This window comes from Parus major, chromosome 5 (genome assembly GCF_001522545.3).
Source record: "Parus major isolate Abel chromosome 5, Parus_major1.1, whole genome shotgun sequence".
Lineage (NCBI taxonomy): Eukaryota > Metazoa > Chordata > Aves > Passeriformes > Paridae > Parus > Parus major.
The window spans coordinates 7487757-7509769 of NC_031774.1; the positions used below are offsets into that span (position 1 = coordinate 7487757).

The following is a 22013-nucleotide window of genomic DNA, read 5'->3' on the forward strand; positions in this document are numbered from 1 at the left end:
TGCCCAGAGGAGCAGCCAGTGTCTCCTGTCTGGGACAAAGGAGGTGGAAAACACGCTGGGTCAGTGGGAGGGGAATCCATGGGGATGGGAGACTTCCTGCTGCAGGGGATGACTTGGTCCATGGCAAAAGTGTTCTGGTGAGTGTTCACAGCTGGTTGTAGTGCCCCATGTGGAGCTGGAACCTGGAATTCCAACAGGTTTTTTTTTTTTCCAAAAAAAAACTGTGGGAGTTTCCCACTCATCTGCTGCCCAGCTGGGAAGGGAAATGGAGTCAGACACATCATCTGTTACCCAGCTGTGGCTGCCCCATCCCTGGAAGTGTCCAAGGCCAGGCTGGACAAGGCTTGGAGCAACCTGGGGCAGGGGGTTGGAATGGGATGAGCTTTTAGGTACCTTCCAACCAAACCCCTTCCATGGTTCTGCTATAACCCCATCAGATCCTAGTCTGGAAGTGTGACACTTGGGAACAATCACACACTCCAGGTTTTTTAAGCTTGGGCCTCAAAATAAATTTCTGTTAAAAAAGGAAGGCCAGGAATTCTAAATCATTCCCTCTCCCTATTTTTTTTTTTTTTTTTTGGTAATTTGCCCCTTTTCCCATGCTCACCTCCACACAGGGCTTGGAGCACTGGGACCAGCCCTTTAATGCCCATGTAAATGTGTCTGAAGGGAACGGCCCCAATTCCAGTTGGGAATGTCTTCGATACCATCCCCTACCCCTCCTTCCTCCCCCTCACAACCCACCACTGTGACAGCTCAGACTGAATGATTGACTTACTGTGTTTGGAACTCCTTCTTTAAAAAGCAGCACTGGAATATCCAGAACTCCAGGAGGGGCCCCTGGAAGCCACAGGCAGACTCAGATGAACAATCCTGAACAGGTTTTCAGGGGATGCATCCCCAGCCTGTGGCTGCAAAGACTCCAGAGCTGTTCCTTCCCCTTGGGACAGCCAGGGAAAACATCCCCATCATGGATTTCTGTCAGGAAAAGCCTCACAGCTCCAAGATACTTGGCTCCTCCCAAACCCAGGCCAGCACTCCAACAGGCTCCAAGGAATGAAGAGGACAGACCATCTCAGGGTGCACACCACTATTTTTAACAGTAACAGCAAAACCAGGGAGAATTCACACTCACCTTTTCTTCTGTGCACTTCCTGGCCACAGCTCTCGAGAGCCTCACACTCCTTGCCTTCTGTTTGCTCCTTTTCCAAGACCTTTGGAGCCAGTCCAGGGCAGCCAGTGGCCACCACAGCCCTGGCAGTGCTGCTGGGTGATCCCAGCCCCTCTGAGGGCTGCAGCTGCAGATGTCCCTGCTCAGGGATGTGCCACTGTCACCAGCTGTGGTGGCAACACCATAGAGGCTTCCAAACCACAGTACAGGCTGTGTTGTGCAAAATCTGTGTTTAATTAAAATCAGCCTCCTAGAGAAGAAAAGCTGTCTTTACCTAGAAAGGAAGTGTTTCCTTAGGATTTGCCAGGAAAAGGAGCTGTGAGATCTGCAGGTAAATACAACACAGCAGTGCATCAGCTGCAGGGTTGTCTCTGTTCCAAACACCCACAGCAAAAAGCCAGAAGAATATCAGAGCAATGCACCAGGGCATTTAGGATTGGGACACTCTATGGCAAATGTTTGCCCTGGGTTTGAAGCCTCTGGAGTCTGACAGGCAGCAGACCCAGAGTCACTGCAAGTCCTACCTCCAGATTGGCACAAAGTTATTGCCAAGTTGCTGAGCTGCTCAATTGGCCCCCAGAGCTCAAAGAGATCACGCAAAGAGATCTGATTTCTGGCAACCAGAGCACAAAACTTTCCACCAAAGCCAAGGGGCAGCTCTAGGACAGCAGGGAGACAGAGTGTGCAGTGATCAGCCCCAAACACAAAGTACATAAAAACCCCCTCAAGCTCCAAAGGACTACCAGAACCAGCAGCTGCAGAGATCACTGTGCTGCAGTGCTAAGGCAGAGTCACATTTCTGTCCTTTGTTGTCCAAACTCTTGTTTAATAAACCATAGAACCATTAAGATGCAGGAAGTTTACAGGCTGATCTGCCCTCTTGGAATGGGAATGCTGTAGCTGCTCAAGCAACTTTGTAACATCCCAGTGCATTCCAGTCCCTCATTCACACTCTGCAGTCACACTTCATATAAAAATCTTCACACAAACACTTGAACACTGCTCTTCCCACAATACACTTGAAAAATGCCTCTAAGGATTTTTCTTCCCTCCAAAATAGTCTCTTGCTTTAGAGAACAGGTCTTCTCTAGTACAGACCCAGCACTTGTTCATTCAAGTTCACTGGTTGACTTCTAAGTCATTTCTTCCTCTTCTGCTTCAGATCTTTAGTCTTCTTAAATTTCTTCTGTTGTTTGGGTCCTCGTGCTGTTTCCAGTTTTCTTTTCTTCTCACTGGAAAGCAGGAACAAAACATCTGTTAAAATACACTGGATTGCCAAGGGAAATTTTTGTTGTAAAACAGGAGTGAGGGAGAAAATTTAAACTTGGTGCTAGAAAAAGCACAAACAAGAGCTTGACTTAGATTTTATAGTGTCCTGAGATTCTCTAACCCAGAAGATCTTAAATTTTAGCTCTTGTCTTTATTTTTCAAAATTTTATCTGTCCTAAATGGGGCATCTGGAATTTAGAGTACCCAGAAGAGAAACTACCACTGATAGTTTTAAACATTCAATTTTGTCCCTGCACTGGACTCTGTCTCAAGCAAACACAACAGAATTCCAAGCTCTGATCTTTTTAAGCAACTGCTAAGACTCTCTCCTTCCTGGAAGGCTTTTGGAAACTTACAGCTTCCAGCTTTCATGGAAAAAAACATGAAAGGGGGGAACAGAGATCACATAATTAGTTACTTGAGCTGTCAGGCACCCCAGGAAGCAGAAATAAGTGAGAAGGGAAGTCTCAGCTATAAATCCCCAAGGGAAAATATGGGAAGATTACACGCTGGGCAAGGCAGAAGAAGAAAGATGGATGAAAATTAAAGAATTGCAGAAACACAGACATTTTCCAGGCTCAAGCTCACATTTGAAAGAATTCTTCCCTGAATTTGCACCTCCAGGGGCTCCCACCTAGTATTAGATCCCAAAGCAAATGGGGCAGTCAAGTGGAATGAGTGACCCAAATGAGGAACAGTCCCAGCTTCTGTGTGGGATCAGGATCAGATCATCAGCAATAAAGTCAGGATTAAACAAGTTAATGAAGAGAGGACTATCCTTACAGAAGCACTGGGCAGTAGAGCTTGCAGCTGCTCACACCCCAATTTTCCCAGGAAAACTGAGGCTCTCTCCAGGACACTGAGTTCACTTAACCTGCATTTAGGCTTCACTTAGGCTTAAGAGTGAACCCTTAGGCTTCACTCTTTTGGAAAACATTTTAACAAAGCCAGCAGGAAAGACCAGAGAGATCTTTGGAATATTTCAAGTTCCTTTACCTTTTCAAGCTGATGACAGAAGCATTCTGTCCTGCTTTGCTCAGCACCTCGTTCCACTCATCATCATCCCCCCGGATAATGTACCTAAGTGGGAAAGGTGAAGGAAATATCAAGTCAAATTGTTAGCACAAAGGAAAAAAAAAAAATTAAAAATAAGGTGTTTCTACTGTCAGGCACACTCTACTCTGCAAACAAAGCCACTGTGCCAGCACCCAACCAAATTGGATTTGGGAAACATACACGAAGACAGGCTGGCAAAGCTGGCATGGCACAGCTTTTCTAAACCAGTCTGGGGAAATATGAAGAGCTGCAGCTTGCTTTTGAAAAGAGAAATAAAGACAGTAATTGCTACTCAAATAAACTCATGTCCTGTGGCCCTTGGTGTTCAAGCACCCTGGAAATTACATCCAGATTTAAAGAGACAAAGCAATTGTGTAGCAAAATGGAGTGACTGCTCTCCATATCTCAAGTTCCTGGAGATTTGGAATAGATAAGGCCTTGTCCACAAAGCCAAACAATGTTGGACAAATCCTCTCAAGTTTTATATTACCTGCATTGAAAAGTATTCAAAATAGATTTTTATCTCTCTCTCCTTATGGAGAAGAACAAAAATCTATTTCTGGCTGAGAAAAAGAAAAAGGAAACTCAGTCAGTCCAGTATGTAGCACTATCAATGCTACAAAATGGAATTAATTTTAAAACATTTTGGTTGTATTATTTCCCTTATGTGACTTGTGTTCCCTTATGTGGCAAGTCACTTCAAATCACATCCATTCTTGTCCTTTCTTCAAACATGACAACCAAAGATTCAAAGAAGCTTTTATTCCTTTTGTCAGATTTAACAGAGATCAGTTTAGAGCCAAGCCAGACAACTTTCCTGGGACATGAGCACAGTGAACAGTTTATAAGACAAAATGTGGGAGGGGAGAGAGAAGAGAGAGACAATCAGTGGCATCTGCAACTCCTGTTGATCCAGAAGGAAATCTGCTGACCCTTAAGTAAAAGCACTGGCTGGTTGCTCTTTTTGCATTGATTTGGGGTTTTTATGTTTTACCCACTGCTGACAATACACACCAGTTCTCATTTACTGATGGTTTACTGCACCTACAACCTTGTGCACAAATCCCAGCAACACCAGCATTCCACTCAGGGAAAAATTGGATTTGAGACCCAGGCAGATGAATTCTTACTGTGTAAGGTCCATTTCTTTCAGTTTCATCACTTCTTGCTTGTGCTTTTCTTGGAATTCCTTTGCAGCTTCCTCCTGCAACAGGACAGCACAAGATGCATTAGGTCCTGAGGACAACCATGGCTTTCTCATGGGAGGAAAATGCCTTTTCCCACAAATGCACCTCCTAAAATAAATACCAGCTGGTGCTGAATAGCTTCTCTCTTATCTAATTGCATTTTTACATTATTTGTACACACAAACTTGTAATTTTCTGTGAAAACCCCATATTGCAGCACAACTCCAGGTGCACATAATGCAAACCTGTAAGGTTTTAACTCCTTTACAGTGCCAGATGTGGTGTGGAACCCTTTCAATCCAAGAAAATTTAATGTTTCTGTCCTCAAGCAAACTCCCAGAAGTGCTTACATATGAACCAGCAATAAAGTTTGTATTTACCAAATCGTCATTTAAAGATTTCAGCGTTGGCTCCATCACAACATCTTTTGTTGCTGCCATCTGCTCCTCCACAGCTTTTTCCTGGACTGTGTTGAACAGCTGAAAATAAAATAACCCAGCACATGTAAGACTTGTTTTTTAAAACACCATTTATCACCTCTACAATGAACTCCTAATGCCAGACTCCAAAGCTTTGCTATCCTGAACCTTAGAGAGAAAGAAAACCAGGAAGCAGATTCAAAACTTTCCAGTTATTTCACTGGATTTCAAGTCTACCTCTAGATAACACTGGAAAATAATTTTATTTTTTTCCAAGTAAACCTGAGATGCCACCAATGCTCTGAACAATGGCTCAGGCAATGTGGCTTGTCTGCTCATCATCCTAGTCAAGACATTTCAACATGGAAAACCATAAGATAAGGCACTTTTATCTGTAAAATCACTAGACAGAATCATGAAGTGGTTTGGGTTGGAAGGGACCTTAAAGATCATCCAGCTCCAAACCCCCTGCCATGGTAATTTAAATCGTTGCCACACGTTTTCCAGCTGGGATTTTCCCCACCTTGCCAAGAAGTAACTGGGGATGCATCAAGGATGCCCAGCTCTGGTCCAGCTCTCTCTCAGTGCCCTGTTTTCTGTTAATATTGGAATGATTGTCCCCCATGACCAAGGCTTGTCTTACTGCTCCCACCTGCACTACTTTGCGGATGATCCTGTTGAAGAGCCCCATCAATTGACTGCTGGGCAGTTCCAGCTCCTTTTCCAGCTGGTCCAGAGATTTATGCTGCAGCCCAATCCCTAGGAAAAGGGCCTGAGGAAAAGATGTATTTCAGTCACAGAGCAAATACAGACACACATTCCCCACTGCCCCCGCTGTGTTTTTCCCAAATCCTCGCTCCACTCTGTCCATACACACCGACTGTGCAGCAGAGAGGGAGATATCTCCCATCTGGCTGAGGAAGAACATCCTGGCAATGGTGGGAACCATGTCCATGATGAGGTGATAGTCCACCATGTTTCGGGAGTACATCTCCAGCCTCTTCAGGTCATACGGGATGAACACGGACTCCAGCTCAGCACGGCTGATGGCTGGTGGGGATGGGAAAAAGACAGCAAGGTCAGGAATGTTCTTCAGAGCTACCCAGGATCTCAGTCTTTAGCATTTATTCAGGTATTTAATATTTTTCCTTTGTCTTTAACAATTCTCATTGGTCTTGCTGTAAAAGAGGTTTGCTCCCTTGCTGCAGCAGAAAAACCCTCTGACCAACACAGGCACTAAAACCCCACAAGACACAGGTACCAAGAATCTCCCAGAGGATTCTCCTCTGTTGAACATCCTGAGAAAATAGTAAATTGCAGGTGCCAGGCTCCAGCCATGCTCTGTCATGCACTTACAGCTGTCCCAGTCAGGGTACTCACGTGCTTGGGGCTGCTGTTTGATATTTTTGTTCTGTAGAATATTCAGTGCCAAGGAGGGAGAGAAGGTGCTGAACTGGTAGGAAAGCAGGGAAAGGAAGCGCCTCCTAAAATCTACAGGGCAAGAGGACAAAATTAATTATCCCAGTGGACCTCTAGAATTATAAACAGCACAGAGGGCTCCTGCAGAGTCAGTACCTTTCCAAAAAGCAGTGAGCCAAGGTTCCTGCTCAGAGTCCTCTTCATTGAGCATCTTCAGCATAATGCAGGAATGCTCCCCAGTCAGGTCATTCTGATAAATAAGATACAATTCTGTGCTTCTGTGATGGATTTCCCATCATCCCCATGAACCTTTTGCACTTTGTGCTCAGCTGAGGAAGGGAAATTATCTTCTAAATCAGCAACAACAAATGCATCAACTGCTACTGACCACCTCTACCTAATGGAAAACCTATGAACTTCTAGAATTTTGTAAATCTAACTATTTTACCAATAACCATGTTAATAGCCCTCAACAGCTCTGTATTTTTATGTGCAAGACCCCCATTCAGAACCCTAAAACTCCTTAACAATAGGCCCAAAGGAAAAAAATGAACATAAACCAAGCCCTAAAAGCAGACTCAGCAAACCTTCCTGCCCCAAACCCCTTCTCACAGACTCTACTAGGAATACATGCCCAGGGATTTCAGTAGGGCTGGATTTTCACTCAGGGACAGTGTGGTACTTACAGGGGTCTGCCTCAGATAAACTGGCACAAATCCAGCACGCTTCCAGAACCTGGGAGAAAGAGGGAAGACACTGAGAATCATGGAGTTGTTGACCACACAGTAATAAATTGTGGTTAAATGCAATTTATCTGCTGTACAAGGATAGCTGGAGAGGAACATACACAAGTCTCTTAAGTCACTCCAACAATCAAGTGCAAATGAGCACTGACAGAAAGCAGGAACAGCACCCACCTGACTGAGAGTCCAGCTCTGGGGAGTGAAAAATTATGACTGTGATTTCAAAAAATGCACAAACTTTCAAGGTGCTGTGAAAGGCATTTACATCAGTCAGGAAAACAACCACCAGCTCTGAAATCAGCAGCACCTCAAGTTTTTACAGGTCACAGGGATTAGAATTTAACTACTCCCTACCTATCACAGGCTGTTGTTACTTCTACACCCTGGAAAAGCTGGGCAAGTAAAGCTCATTATCTTTTTCAGAAGGGCAAGATATAACTGGGAAATAGAACCATGTCCTACTTGAGCAATCTGGGTGTCAGGCCATAAGACACCCCGAGATAGTCCAGGTGCTCAGCTTGTCTCTCACTCAGTTTCAGCAGCAAAGGAGGTAAATCCTTCCGAGGTGTCACAACCTCTTCTAACAAACCAACAGTCTGGAAAAGAAAGTGGCAATGAGTTAGCAGCACTGCCCACAGAAAGCTGTAAATTAAAGCTCTTCTTCTGTATGAAAACCAAATCTGAGTATTTCCTCCTTACTGAGTGGAGACTTACAGGGAAAATTACACAGCTTAGAACGACAGAAAATAAAAAAAAAATTACCTCACTGCTCACAGTTGTGATTTCTTTTGGCTTTTGAACTGTTTCTTCTTCCAAACATGGGAATTTGCCTTCGTAGTACATCTGCAGCAAAGTCAGAGCTCTGCTGCCATAGCCCATCTGTGAAGAAGTAAAAACACCCTGTAAGCAAAACGAGATCTCTATTTTTTAACACAGGGCAACAACATTCCCTGCTTAAAACCTATTAACAATCAGCAGCAGAGACATCACTCAGTCACTGCAGAAATGCTCTTTTTGGCCATGTGGCAGCTCCTGGGAGGAGGACAGTACAGAACCAGGGTGCCTGAAATCACCATCAACCCTTGTAGTTCAGGGCTGTGTAATAATTCTTGGGGCTTTACTCTGGCACTCAGAAAATGCCAAACACTTGGTAATGTCACAGTAAACATATCTGGATCTGGATTGTGTACGGCAGCTTGGGATGTCCCCATGCTGCCTAAGAATGATGGGAGCACTGGGATGGTGCCCTGAGCTTAAAATGCTAAAAACTGGAGGAACTGTAGTGTTTTCACTGTTTCTGAGCTCTGCCTGGAGAGCCATTTCCATGGCACCACCACAGCTGGGTCCCAGGTATTTTACCCCCTGGTAATCCGGGTGAACCGCGATGCGAACGACACGCCCACCGGAGAGGCCCCCAAAATCCGGATCCTGGAACTGCACAACAGACAAAAAGTCTATTTGAAGGACACAGTTAGGCACTCTGGAAACAAGAAATACATGAAATACACCCTGGGTGCAAGTGCACAGCTAAATCACCCACCTGCTCTGAAATGGTCCAGGGAATAAGATCACCAGAGGCTTTCTTTCCCCTGGAGAGGCTGTTCATGATGGACTGGCGGGAGATCTCTCCCTCCATGCACACCTGCCAGGAAAGACACAAATCATGAACACACACAAAATGCTTTCTCCTAATCAACAGGATCAAAACTGACACTCAAGTCCTTCTCTTACCTGAACAACAGCCAGGACTTCTGGTAACGAATTCTGGGTGGGTGGAACAGGAGGCAAAAGGCAGAAGAGATGATGGGCAGGGGCATCAGAGAGCATCTGGAGGTCATTGGGGGAGTTCTGGAGGGTAAAGACATCAGAAAGATTAAAAACTGTCCAGAGAATCACAGAATACCCTGAGTTGGAAGGGACCCATCAGAATTGAGTCCAGCTCCTGGCCCTGCACAAGACAACCCCAAGAATGCCACAGAAATGTGCCTGAGAGTGTTACCCAAATGGTTATTCCATGAGGAGAGCTTCAAAGGCCAGCTGATTTCTAAACAATCCCTCTATTTTCCAAATTTAGAGCTATTAAGAAATTTGGAACTCGTGCTGTCACACCCCCAGAGAGTATCTGTTTTCCTCAGGGGAAATTGTGTGCTCTAATATGTATGAACCTGAACTCCTATTTTCATACAGCTTCTTACCTCCTAAGTACCAGATCCTAAATGCTTTTTATAAGCCTCGGATTTTTAGAACTCAGACTCAGGGGACTTTCCCACTCATATTTACAAATCATCCCTGATCTTGAAACCTTGAAATGAATTACTCTTTTGAGTCTCATAATGGTGCTGCTCCTGACGAACTTGAGGCCACCAGAACATGGTAAAGAGAACTGCAAACGAGGTTCAGCACTGATAAAATCCTGATAAGCTTGGAGGCTCATTTGGAATTTTAGTCTCCACATTTTCTCAAGGCAAAAGTATTCCAGATTATCTGGAAATCCAGTATGTCCAGCCAGGACTGAGGCAGAGATCTCAGAGAAAGAAGAACACAGCTCTGTACACAACAAGAAGCAACAAAAGCTGTTGAGAAATCTCAGTTAGGCTGTCATAACACGCACTGCTCTCCTCAGCTGATTCCACACTGAAATTGGGACTGAAATTGAATGGAACAAGTCCAAGCCCTACCTTGTAGTGTGAAGCCACATACAGGGCCATCAGCCTCTGCAGGAAAACTTCTGAGGCTCTGTGGTAACAAAAGAGTGTGTCTCTATTTACATAGTATCTAAACACAGGGATTAAGGAAAAACACCTCCTTGGAAACCAGGAAAAAGCTTCCTGTTTATTTTCAACATCTGGGACACAAACTGGCTTGTCCTCTTAGACACAGCTTAATCTACAAGAATAAATGATGTTGGGCAGTGTTTGCAGCTTTCACATCCTTCATCTGTACAGATAAACCTTTCCAAGCCAAACTCCAACAAGGGCTTTCCTTCATGCAACCCTTCCTTGAGGTTGTCTCTGCAGCAAACTGGGGTTTGGTGATGTCCTGGCAACACACCACTCAGTGCCCTGAGAGCTTAACTCCAGGAGTGAGGTCTTAGGAAAAGATCGTGTGCTGAGCTTATCCCATCAGCTACAGAACCAACTATCAACCAGGCTGAGAAACATTCAGTGAGGATACAGGTCACAGGTGTCTGGCAGAGGGCAGCCAGAGATGATCCTGGTGATGTTGAGGCAGTCCAAGCACAGGAGATCATTCAGCCACTTCTCCACAGGATCCCCAGGGGCATATCTGATGGACTCGTGCAGGGACACCTCGTGCAACGTGCGAGCTGCAAGGGTTGCAAAGGACATTCAGTGCTGGAAGCCACAGCCAGACAAGCATCCCACAGGATCCCTGTGCTCTGAAGGGCCCCCAGATTAGAAATCTGTCAGTTGCTGATTTTTTACCTCTTAAAAGCCTTCCATCTGAAACTTGGGAGGGAAAACCAACCAAGTTCCATCACTTCCCCACACAAGCCCTTTCCCACAGCTGCAAAGCACATGGATTGTGGGACAGCCATGGGATCTGGCTGACAGCAGCCCCAGCCACGGTGACACACAACCCAGAGGTGTTGTACCTGAGGTGAGCTTGGCAGTGGCTGTGGATTTGTTCTCTGCTGTCAGGGTCACCTGGCTCTGGGCACTCTGCTGGCGGAGCTGCTGGATGAGCTTCAGGGACAGCGACCGACCTGTGCCCTCATACCTGGAAACCAGAACACAGAAATGCTGAAGCGAGGAACCAGGCAGCCACCCAGAGCTCTGGGGAAGCCCCAGCCCCGAGTAGTTGCTCCAGCCTTACCCATTGATGGTGGAAGCCATGAACACCAGGTAAGGGCCCAGCAGGTTCTTCACCAGGGGCAGAGGAATGGCAGCAGCTTCATCGATCACCACGAGCTCGGCCTGGCCCAGCTTCACAGAATCAGCAGGGTGTATGTACTGCAAACGAGAGGACACGGTCACTGCCAGCAGCAGCCTGCCTGCAATCAGGGAAACATCAGAATTCACAAAGCTGAAGCCCTGGAAAGCTCTTTGCTGTCCCTGTTCCCCTCAAACACCAAGCCAGAGACTGAGATGTGGAAAAACAGAAAGTCAGGAGAGTGTTTATGTTGCCCTAACAAGGACTGGCTCACATATCTTGTTTAGCACAATTTCACACAAATTCATCTGCAGAGGTGAGGAAAATAAAGGACATCTAATCACTAAAAGCTCCTCCTGCACTGCTCCTTTCACCTTCCTTTGCTTTTGTTTTGGGAGAAACCCACGAGGGAGCTTTGTAATCTACAAGTTATATCCTGAAAGAGAAAAGGTATTTTGAGGAAGTCACTCCCTAAAGATCTGCCCTACACCAAAACCCACCAGGACAGTTACACATCACACAGAATGAACATGCTTAAAATCAAAACAACTTCAATACTGGCAAAAACAACAGCCAGGAACAAAAATTGGAAAGGCAAGAATGCCAATTACCTGAATGGTCTGCCTGTGCTCCTTGAACACATTCACTCTGACCACTGCCTTGTTGAACTCTGGATTTAAGGACTGAACAATCTCATAGTCCAGGTGTTCCTGGAAAATAACATTTTTAAACAATATAAAAAGTCAAGACCTAATTAAAAAATAAGTTACCATCATCATCATCATCAAAATAAGCTCAAACACTGTTATTTCACGTTTTAATCAAAAATTATTATAAAAGCTTCAAAGGCCTGAGAACTGGGAAATTATTTACTGATGTTAAAATCTACTTCACATAGAAACTGGTTTACCCTGCTTAAAAACAGAGAAAGAAACATAACTCTACCACGATTCCTTTTTTTACAAAACATAGTAAAAAAAAGGCTAGTTGCAAATATATGTAGCCAAAAGCACAGATGAGGTGTAAAACCTCCTGGGCAGGAATGCTTTGGAAGTACTGTAAAATAGTCTGCTCCCCATACCTGATACTGCAGTGCATCAAAGCCTTTAAATATGAACTCAAAGAGAGTGTGAAGGTTGTCAGGGCTGGGAGATGTGACAAAGATGTTGGAGTAACTGCAGAGAAAAACACAAAACAAGAGCTGAACGATTTTTCTAACAAATTTTACCACCTAGGTACTAAATAGAATGGGTTTTTATTAGGAGGGGTTGACTTTACCTACTAACTAAAACACAGCAGATTCCTACAGATACTTAATCTCAATTCATGCGTGATTATTTTGAGTTTTAAGTAAAATTTGACCAACAGTGTATAGAGCAATCAAAAGATACAAGACTGAAAATGAGGGATTTAAGACTGGAAATTAGATGCTGACATCTTGGTTTTGTTGTTTTGTTGTTTTTTTTTTTAAACTCAGGGATGCAGGTAAGGCCTGGGGGATTGGAAGAGGGGGATCACTCACCCAAAAGCTACTGCTCCAGCAATGGCCAGCCCCAAAGCAGCAGATTTCCCTCGTCCCCTGGCTGCTGTTAATGCCACAGTGCTCCTCAGGGTCTTCTCAGAAATGGCTTCAATGAATTTTAGAACTGCTTTTGCCTGAGGATTAGAAAACCCCCAGAAAAGTGTGTGAATTTTTGTCACACCATGACCTGCCACACCCAGAGAACCTCAGCTTTGGCCAGCACACCAACCTGATCCAGGGTTTTGCAGCCATCCACCAGCACTCCCACAGGCTGTGTGTCCTGCAGGCTCTCCTTCAGCTCCCTCAGCTCCAGGTCCTGGGGCCGCAGGCTCTCCTCCTACAGGCACACAACAGGATGAGCCAAGGACATTTCAGCACAATCCTACCTTTGTGGTGTCTTCTGACACCTTAGGTCAGGCAGAGAAGGATTTGGAAGGAAAAGTTACCATAAGAAGAACATATTCCACAAAAACATGAGAATTTATATGGCCAGACATGTATTTAAAACATAAATTTCCAGACATTTTCAGGAGAATGGTCACAAAGGCGTTCCCCTGACCTCCCCAGGCTTGGAGGAAAAAAGGGAAGGATTTTGCAGCACATGTGATTAAGAGAATGGCATTGCTAGGAAAAACAGATTATATAAAAGTGTTCTGAACAATTTCATTCATTTTTCAGTCTTTGGACATTCATGATCTTTGTTACACCTGTGACATGAAGTGACTGTGCAGGGGGAAGAACTACTGCAGCACCAATACCAAAACGATATCAAGACTTTCAGAGCCAAACATTAAACTTGGACACAAACACAATCTGTTTTAGATGGGAATGAAGGCTGATTTTCCTGGTTGTCACTTAAAATCCCAAAAGCACCAGCCTCTCCAGCCAACAGATAAGCATTTGTGCTGCTGTCAGTGCAGCTCTAATGATAAAAAGGGATTGCTTTATTTTGGTTTTCTTTTTAAAATCAGCATCCTATTAGAATGTTTTTACCATCTCTGACAGAACCTGTGCTGGTTATTTCTTAGGCCACACAGCACAGTTCAAATGCTTCAAGATTTCTGCTTAAAACTGGTTCCACTTTACTGCAGTCTACAACTGGAAGTGATAAAAGGATACAATTCTAACAGTGCAAATATTGTGTCTAGATTATCCTCAGGGAATTTTTCCTGGAATGTAACATGTGTAACTCAGAAACTGAAACAACTGCCACAGCTTCCAGCTCTGTCTTGAGCCTGCAATATACTTATTTCAAAAGTGCTCTCCCACCCTCCAACTGCCAAAAAAGTATTTTTATTTGTGCTGTCCCACATATCCATCAGCTTGAAATCCCTCCATGCAACCACAATCAAGCTCCACCTCCCTGAGCTGAGCAGCAGTACAGGAAAATTAATAAATATGGGCAAGCACAAAAAGAGACAGGAGAGAAAATTTGAAAAAAATAAGCAGAGTATAGGAAGAACAGCTCCCCAAGCTTCACCCACATAATTTTTGCAGAATGTTCTGCTTGCTCTCTGCAATGCCATCCCTTGATATAAATTAGGGTGAAATAAAAAAAAAAAAATAAAAAAAAATCCCTGTTTTGAAATTTTTAACACCCTGTGGCAAACTCAGAGGATTTCTGCCAGGGAAAAGGGCTGGGATCACTCACTGACCTGGGACTGTGGGGGGACAGGAGTGATGTTTGCAGCATGGCTGGAGATGGGCAGGATGTTCAGCTGGTCATCGATCACCAGGCAGGTCTTGCACGAGGCCAGGGACAAAATGAACCTGAGCAGGCAAAGAAAACTCAATAAAAAACCAGCACCACTGCCTGGTGGTTCATTTGAACTCTCTTCTAAACACTGAGTATTTACAGCTACCCACAGCTGAGCTGCAAGTTCAGCTTCCAAAAAAGGCCTGTTCCACTGCAAACCTGTGGGATGTTTTCCTATCAGGAATATCCAACATTGTTCCTGGTGCTTTCCTTGGGCAGACAGCCCAGATCCTTTGCACTCTGAGTCACTCACCTCTCATTGAACCTCCCCACCACATCCTGGTGGGCCTCTGTCCTGTACCGAGAGTGAACGTCCTGAAAGAAAAAGCAAAGAAAACAGAAAGAAAATGTCAATCTGGAGAAGGGGCACCAGTGACAGAGACATTTACAGGATTGTGACCCCTTCTTTCCCACTCTTGTCTCTCCATTTCCAGCCACAGCACATCCCAGACAGGATTCCAACTTTACTGTGAAACACCCACATTAGCAGCATTCCAGGACTGCCTGAGTGTAATAAATCCAGATGAAGAGGGAGCAGGAAAGATGATGGAAGGAAGGAATATAACAGCCCATAAGAGAATCAATAAATACCCACTCAGCATCACCTCAGTGTAGCTGCTGGTAGAGAACAGACACATTGTGCTGGACATACCATGGTCATGGTATAGAGCTGCTTCAGGGAGTTCATAGTTCTCAGCAGAATCACCACAATTCCACCACCTTCCACTGTCTCCACAGTTCTGGCCAACAGGTTTGGAGTCAAGGCTTCAAAGTCCTGGGGAATGAGAAGAACTTCAGAGTTGCCCAGAGTCCAGCAGTGCAGCTGGCTCCTACTGAAAGGCACAGAAAGCCTAAAAACTTTATTCCTCAATGTTTAACTCACACTTAGATTTCCACTAACCAATGTCCTGTCACAACTCCTACCAATAAGGCCACCTTGCCCTCACACAACTCCTGAGGGATAAGCAAGGCCACCAAAACTGAAGTGGCAGAAGCAAAAAAACCTATTCCTGCAACATTTCAATTGATTATTGTAATGCCCTTTTGGGAGCCAAGTAATTCCTCACCTGAAGGACACACATCCCAAAGGTGTTCCCAAGGATCTTATGAGTTTCATTGTAGTAGCAGTAGCGAATGTTTGTGGCTGCTATGAACAGTTCAAAGGGATCATCATCCTTGATGTTCAAAGTTCCACTCTTAATCTTCTTCTGGAGCTGCCTCATCCTCTTCTTCCGGTGGCTGGGGCAAAATAATTGTTACTTGAGTTTTCTTGGGAAAGGAGAGCTCAGTCCTAAATATGACTGAGGTTAAACAACTGAGGAACCCAAGTTGGGAGTTTAAAAAGGCGCGGGGGAGTTTGATCCAGGGCAGTAGAGTCAGTGTTAGAGCTACAGTAGAAAAACCAGAGGTACTTTCTTTGTACACGTCTCTCCCTGCCAGTGTCAACTCTATTATGGAAGCCAAATTTCAGTCCTGGAAGAGTAAACTTCCCCCAGCTTCTCCAGAAACAATCCTGGCTACCCCTCACTCCCAAATCCCTCAGCCTACAGTGCTGGCTCCCCAGAGAGCAGGAAGACACCCGCGGGATCTCTCACCTGCTGAAGCCCAGTTCCTTCTTGTAGCACCACAGGACAGAGGGCCTGGCCTTCACTGTGGCCTTGGACAACATGTGGTGAAGGATAACGACCTGCCAAAGCACACAGCACTCACAAACAGCTCCCAGGGGAACACTAAAAAGCAAAGTGTTTTTCTAAACTTCATTTTACAGCTGTATTTCTGCTGCGGAGAACAGAGGGATTCCTTGGCATGGAGTGAAGCTGTGTCTGTGCCTTCTCCAAGGCTGCAGGACACTGGATTTTAACTCCTGTTTCCTTAGTTCCCTTCTCTGGCACAACTAACACTGATAATTCCAGGCTAAACACAGTTCCTAGCGTTTGTCTCTTACAGATAATCCATTCATATGGATTTTCCAGAGTGTTTCAAATAAACACTGAACACAACGAGACCTGAGAGATGCCAGAACCCATCAGTAAATAATGCCAACATTCCTCTACTGCCACCTGAATAACTCATTATTTTCCAAGTTTGTTTTTTTTTAATAATTAGTTTATTTTATTTGCCCACAAACTGGAGATAAATGAGTTACCAGTTACACAGCAGTTAGAAGAGAACAATAGCAGGACCAGGGCAGTGATTGTTCCCCTCTGCTCAGCACTGGAGAGGCCACACCTCAAATCCTGGGCTCAGTTTTGAGCCCCTTACTGCAAGAAAGACACTGAGGAACTGAAGGGTGTACTGGGAAGGGAATGGAGCTGGGGAAGGGTTGGAGCATCAGGAGTGACTGAGGGAGCTGGGAAAGGAGCTCAGCCTGGAGAAAAGGAGGCTCAGGGGAACCTTATTGCTCTCCACAAATCCCTGATGGGAAGGGGCAGCCAGGTCGGGCTCTGCTCCCAGGAACAAGGGACAGAGAGGAGAGGAAATGGCCTCAGGCTGTGCCAGGGGAGGTTTAGGTTGGATACAAGGCAAAATTTCTTCCCTGACCAGGCTGTCATCCCTATAGGGATTTAAAACCCATGTAGATGTGGCACTTGGAGATGTGGGTTAGTGAGTGGTTTGGCCTTGCTGGACTCAGTGATCTGGGAGGGCTTTTCCACCCTGAACAATTCTGTGATTCTGTGAATTGACTTATCTGAAAACATCATGGGTTTGCCGTGCTGTTCTTCCCCTCCCCAATCCAAAAACACGAGGCCAGAGTCTCTGAAGAGAAACGAGTTTAGCAACTAATTTCCTCCACACAACTTCACCGAGTAGGTTCATCTGCGACACGACTCAAAGTCCACTCCGAGAGAGAAACTATCACAGCTCAGGGCAGAACCGAGGGGAAAAAACCTCCAGCTGGCAGAAAATTTAATATCCTTTGCCCCAGTTTAAAAAACCCAAACCAAACACACAAACCCCAGGCTGTCGTGAGTTTCATTTGAAGTTCATGAGCTTCCCAGGCAGGAGATGTCTAAGGAAAATCTCACGCACCACTTCCAACCCCTCCGTCCCTACGAGTCCCTCCCCCTCAGGCCCCTGCACTGCCTGGGGCCGTGAAGGTTTAACTCTTGCTGCAGGCAGGGAGGAGCAGGGACTGAAGGATTGCGGCAGGCTCGGCTGGGTCTCAGCACCCACAAACCCCGCACCCCTCCGGGCCGGCGTTACCTGATCCTTGCCGCGGTCGCCCACCACCACGAACAGGCTCCGCTGCCGCTCCGCCACGCCGTTTTCGATGAGGACGCGGATTCGGTTGTCCACCTTGCGGCGCTGCATGGCTGCGGCTCCCGGAGCTTTTCCCGCGGCTCCCGGAACTTCTCCCCCGGCTCCGCTCCCTCTGCACCACGTGGGAGCCACGTGGGGCCGGGCGCGGGCGCCGCGCAGCGTGGAAGGACCCCGGGGCTGCCCGCGCCGGCCGCCTGCGCGACGCGTACAAAGAGGTATTTCTAAAGACACATTTCTGTATAAACACACATTCTCTGTATATCGAACTTTCAAGCAGAATAATTGAAAATTGCTTTCCAGATGGGAAAGGACTCCTGTACCGCCTCCAGGCGGCTCCCAAAATCCCTGCGAGACCCTCCATCTCCCACAGGTGTTGTTTGTTTGTTTATTTGACTTTCGGCTGTAAAAAGGGGATGAACCAAACTTCAGTCGCAAAGGCAACATCGAGTTTATTTTTTTTAAACGCTTTGTTCTAGAGAAATCCTGCCTGCGAGCCCTTCAGGTGTGCGGGCACAAAGAGCAAGGTTCTGATTTTACAAAAATAATTCCATTTCCACACCAGCAAACTCTGAGCCTGGGTGGCCTTTGCTCCTGAGGGAAGAGACGACAAAATCATATATATATATATATATATATATAAATATATATATATATAAGGGCATTTGGAGCTAGTTTCCCCGAGGAAACAAGGCTGCAGAGAGCAAACAGAACATACCCAGAAAGAAACAAATCTTTAGGATTCAATATTATAGGATACTAAACGAACCCCCAGGAATTCCTGCTCCTCAGTAAGAGTAGGGAGCTTCTAATATTTAAGCTCTGCTTCTCAATAAATCAACCAGAGTTGTTTGAGGTTTTCCATACAATATTCTAAGTTTCACAACTGTGGAGCAGCAACAAGAAAATGATTTATCAACCTGACCTGAAATTCCAGCAAGGATTCAGAAACATGGAATTTAATTCTCAAACTGACAGTAAAGTCAGTTTGAGAAACTGAATAGGAGTTAAAATTCCTGGTGCTAACCTTTCAATACCAAAGCTGAGCTGAACTATTTGCATATTTATTCTTAGCTTTCAACACTGTCTCCTTTTTTTTTTTAAAAAAAAACCCCACAACCTTGAACACTGAAACAACAAAATATTTAAAACCAGGTGACAGCGTAGGAAAAATGTGTTTAATACCACTGGATGTATTCGGGTTTTTTTAAAATATAAGAAAATATTATAAAAATGCTGAATTAATAATCATAAAGGCTGTAGAACAAGTTTTTTTTTTTTTAGGTGAACCCAGTTAAACCCAGTCATTGAGAACAAAACCACCAATGCAACAGAAGTGTAGCAAGACAATCCCTTTAGGTATGAAATATTTACTTAAAAGGGAAGGACATAAAACATTTAAATAGATTTATTTTTCAAGTGTTTACATAAGCCATGGACCAACTTGTTTCCAACGCTGAGTTAAAGAAATGCAAAGACATATATACAGGTATGTTTAAGGCCATCAGAAAATTTAAACCTGACAACAAACTAAAATTCTCAACACTTTTATGTGCTAGAAGCATTACTAAAATTAATTCTAAAATCCAAGAGCTTCAAAAGAAGAAATACATTTTCATTTAATAAAGTCTAATGGATATTTCCTAAAATTTAGCTCAAGACCAAAATTCTAGGTGTCCTCTTGATCTGCTGTTAGGTAGAAGTGGGCCAGCAGAGCTGGAACTGAGCTAGTTACACCCTTCTGACTCATAAAATATGAGTATTAAGAGAGAGGAAAAGAATCTGGCTTTTAATAAAACTATAGCGAGAGCAAAAAAACTTTAATTCAGAACCAAATGCCAAGTTAGGTTCTAGTTTTCTTAATGCAGTTCTCCTATGTGCTGCTCCAAGTGGCATTCAGAAGGCAGATTTTGGAAAACACTTTTCCTTCCCTCCATTAAGGCAGGATGCAGAGAGCCACAAATTTCAATACTGTTTTATTCAAACAGTCTCTGAAAGTGGTTAATAGAATAGCACCTCTTCCCTTAGATGAACAGTCTAGAAAAGGAAGTTTCTGCCACATCACACCAAAAATACACATTTAAAGGGCCTTCCCCACCTCCTTCCCTCTAAAAAAATGTATTGGCCAAACAGGAAAATGTTATAGTTTAAGCAATTAGCCCTCTCCACGACTGTGAGGTGTGCTGACAAAAATAATGGAACGTTCCCAAAGTTCCCTTATTTTTGTCAAAGTCAAAAGCTCCTTCCCTGAAGTTGTGCCACTGACTCCACGACAGCCAAGATCAGTCCGAGATCAACAGAGTGCTCAGATGCATTTTAACAAATTCTGTCATTTCAGGAAAAACATCATTAGAAGGGAGCTGCACTGTGTTGCAATGCTGGAGCTTCCAGCGAAGATCCAGACAATAATCATACATATAGTTAAGGCCAGATTTAAATAAGGAAATTGTCCTTTAAGTTCAACAGGAGAGTTTTGTTTTTGGGCTCATTTCCTCCTTGCTCTTCAGATGTTCTGGTCCATCAGTGAGGGACAGCTGCACCTTCCCACCACATCCGTGCAAGTTCACTGGTGCCAGCTCAAGTGATGGGAAACCTTTTAGTCCCATCCATGCTCAGTGCAGATGGAAAGCTGGAGAAACAGGTGCCCAGATTTTAGAAACTAAACCAGCCTCCTTCACACAGTGACAAACCTCAGCTCCAGCTTGTACCTTCAAGCATCCATGTCAATACTTTGCAAAAGACTTTAACCAAGATTAATTTCACATCAGCAAGAGGGATGGTTTGGATTTCCCAGGATGTGACTGCAGCTTCGTGAACAGGGTAGGGCGAATATCAAGGTTCATCCAACCAACTGGTTCTGTATCATGCTCTGCCCGTGCTCTGCCCACAAAGATTTTGTCCTATTTGTTCTTAATCATATGAATTTTAAGAACTTTTTAAATTTTAAGAACTTAAGTCTCTAGCATCTTTTTTAGTGTTTAGCATGTGTAGTTAGATTCCCTTCAGCAACTTCTCTCCACTCAAATGCTGTTTGGGAGAAAGAAGGAAGCTCGATCCTTTCTCCAAAGACCTGTAACAATACCAATCTTCCTAAAAACCTAAGGTTGGCAGGACATTTTGAGAAACACATTTTTAAGGACACAAGGTTCTCTGAGAGCCATGTCCCAGCAGGATACATTGCCTCGTTAAGTAACGAGAAGTCAACAATCCTCTTCCAACTACTCTGTCTGGTGATTCAGATTGCTGTATAGAAAAGACAGGATCTGGGGAAGAAAACAGGCTAAGTGAAGTTCAGAACCCTCTCTACAACAAAATCCCTAAGCTGCACTGGTGAACTGATTTTAGAAAACAGCCTGTACAGAGCAAAAACACAGCAGTAAAGTTCAGGAGCAGGCTGGCCTCAGGTGTAAGACAACTCAAGATTTCTGGGTGAGTTTTTAAGTAGGTGGATGTCTAAGTAGCCAAGTTTCCCAGACAAAGTAACAATTCATAAATTACTTGCTCAGGAACCCTTGAATTACAGCCAAGAGAACCAAGAAGCTGACGGCTGAAGTTTGGTTTTGAACATGCTCAGACACAACCCTCTCCCATGGTCTCCTTCCAGCCACAGGAGCAGACCCCAGCTACCCACGGAATAAACAGCTCATCCCTATGTCCAGAACAGGCTCAGCACCAGAGCCACTCCCAAACTGCTACAGCTTTGCTTCAACATAAACTTCTTGTAACAAGTCTTTGGTCTAAATAGGACCTTTTCCAAAAGAAACGTACCTAGGAGTGCTTGGGCTCTGGAAGGAGCTCAGATCTAGAGCCAGGCTATGGAATAAAAACTGGGAGCTCCCCTCAACAAGCCAGAGCAGTGAGGGCTCTGTGTACCACAGGGCAACTCCAGATGATGTTTCAGGACACATTACACCACGGGTGGAGATTAAAGGGGTCTGTGCACATTCCCAGCTCACATCTCAGGGACTTGTTTCACTTCTCCCTCCATCAGGAAGCAGCAGGGCAGCTGTTCTAAAGGCCACTATCATACAGGAGAAGGTTTACAAACTTGTCTCTCAATGAAGAGGTTCAGTGCTTTATAAATAAATTCAAGTTGGAAAAAAACCCCAAACCAACCTCCCAAACTCAAGGTGGAATGTTTTGATCTGTTCAGAGGTCTCTGCGTATGCTGCACATTTATTAACAAACTACAATTAGTTCCTTAAGGAGCATTTGGTGTGCAATGGAGAAAGCTGAGCAGCTTGTGTTCTACCAACCATTTAAAAGCTGATGCATGAAGAAAAATAAAATAATTAAAAGAATTCACTGTTTTCCTACATCAG

General features: G+C 44.6%; 1 protein-coding gene across 1 annotated transcript; it reads right to left on the reverse strand.

The window, feature by feature from the left end:
• Nucleotides 1–1384: 1384 nt before the first annotated feature.
• Nucleotides 1385–17813, reverse strand: NAT10 (N-acetyltransferase 10). The gene is made up of 28 exons (XM_015632154.3): nucleotides 17638–17813; nucleotides 16029–16120; nucleotides 15501–15672; nucleotides 15086–15208; nucleotides 14687–14748; nucleotides 14333–14447; nucleotides 12907–13014; nucleotides 12678–12811; nucleotides 12237–12330; nucleotides 11767–11865; nucleotides 11099–11235; nucleotides 10878–11002; nucleotides 10439–10589; nucleotides 9943–10039; nucleotides 8996–9112; nucleotides 8805–8906; nucleotides 8624–8698; nucleotides 8027–8143; nucleotides 7727–7860; nucleotides 7208–7256; nucleotides 6678–6771; nucleotides 6483–6593; nucleotides 5980–6152; nucleotides 5755–5874; nucleotides 5064–5162; nucleotides 4627–4700; nucleotides 3437–3520; nucleotides 1385–2403 (listed from the first exon to the last, which is right to left on the reverse strand). Exons 1-28 carry the CDS (start codon nucleotides 17743–17745, stop codon nucleotides 2310–2312), a joined length of 3060 nt encoding a protein of 1019 aa, XP_015487640.1. The 5' UTR covers nucleotides 17746–17813; the 3' UTR covers nucleotides 1385–2309.
• Between the last annotated feature and the right edge of the window lie 4200 nt (nucleotides 17814–22013).

What these genes read in the sequence shown, in the direction of transcription:
- NAT10 (XM_015632154.3), bottom strand. Translation starts at nt 17,745, where the DNA reads ATGCAGCGCCGCAAGGTGGACAACCGAATCCGCGTCCTCATCGAAAAC. An exon ending in ATGTGGCTTCACACTACAAG is followed by an intron (nt 9,113 to 9,942) that starts GTAGGGCTTGGA and finishes TTTACCCTCCAG; the next exon opens with AACTCCCCCAATGACCTCCA. An exon ending in CCTGGACCATTTCAGAGCAG is followed by an intron (nt 8,699 to 8,804) that starts GTGGGTGATTTA and finishes TCTGTTGTGCAG; the next exon opens with TTCCAGGATCCGGATTTTGG.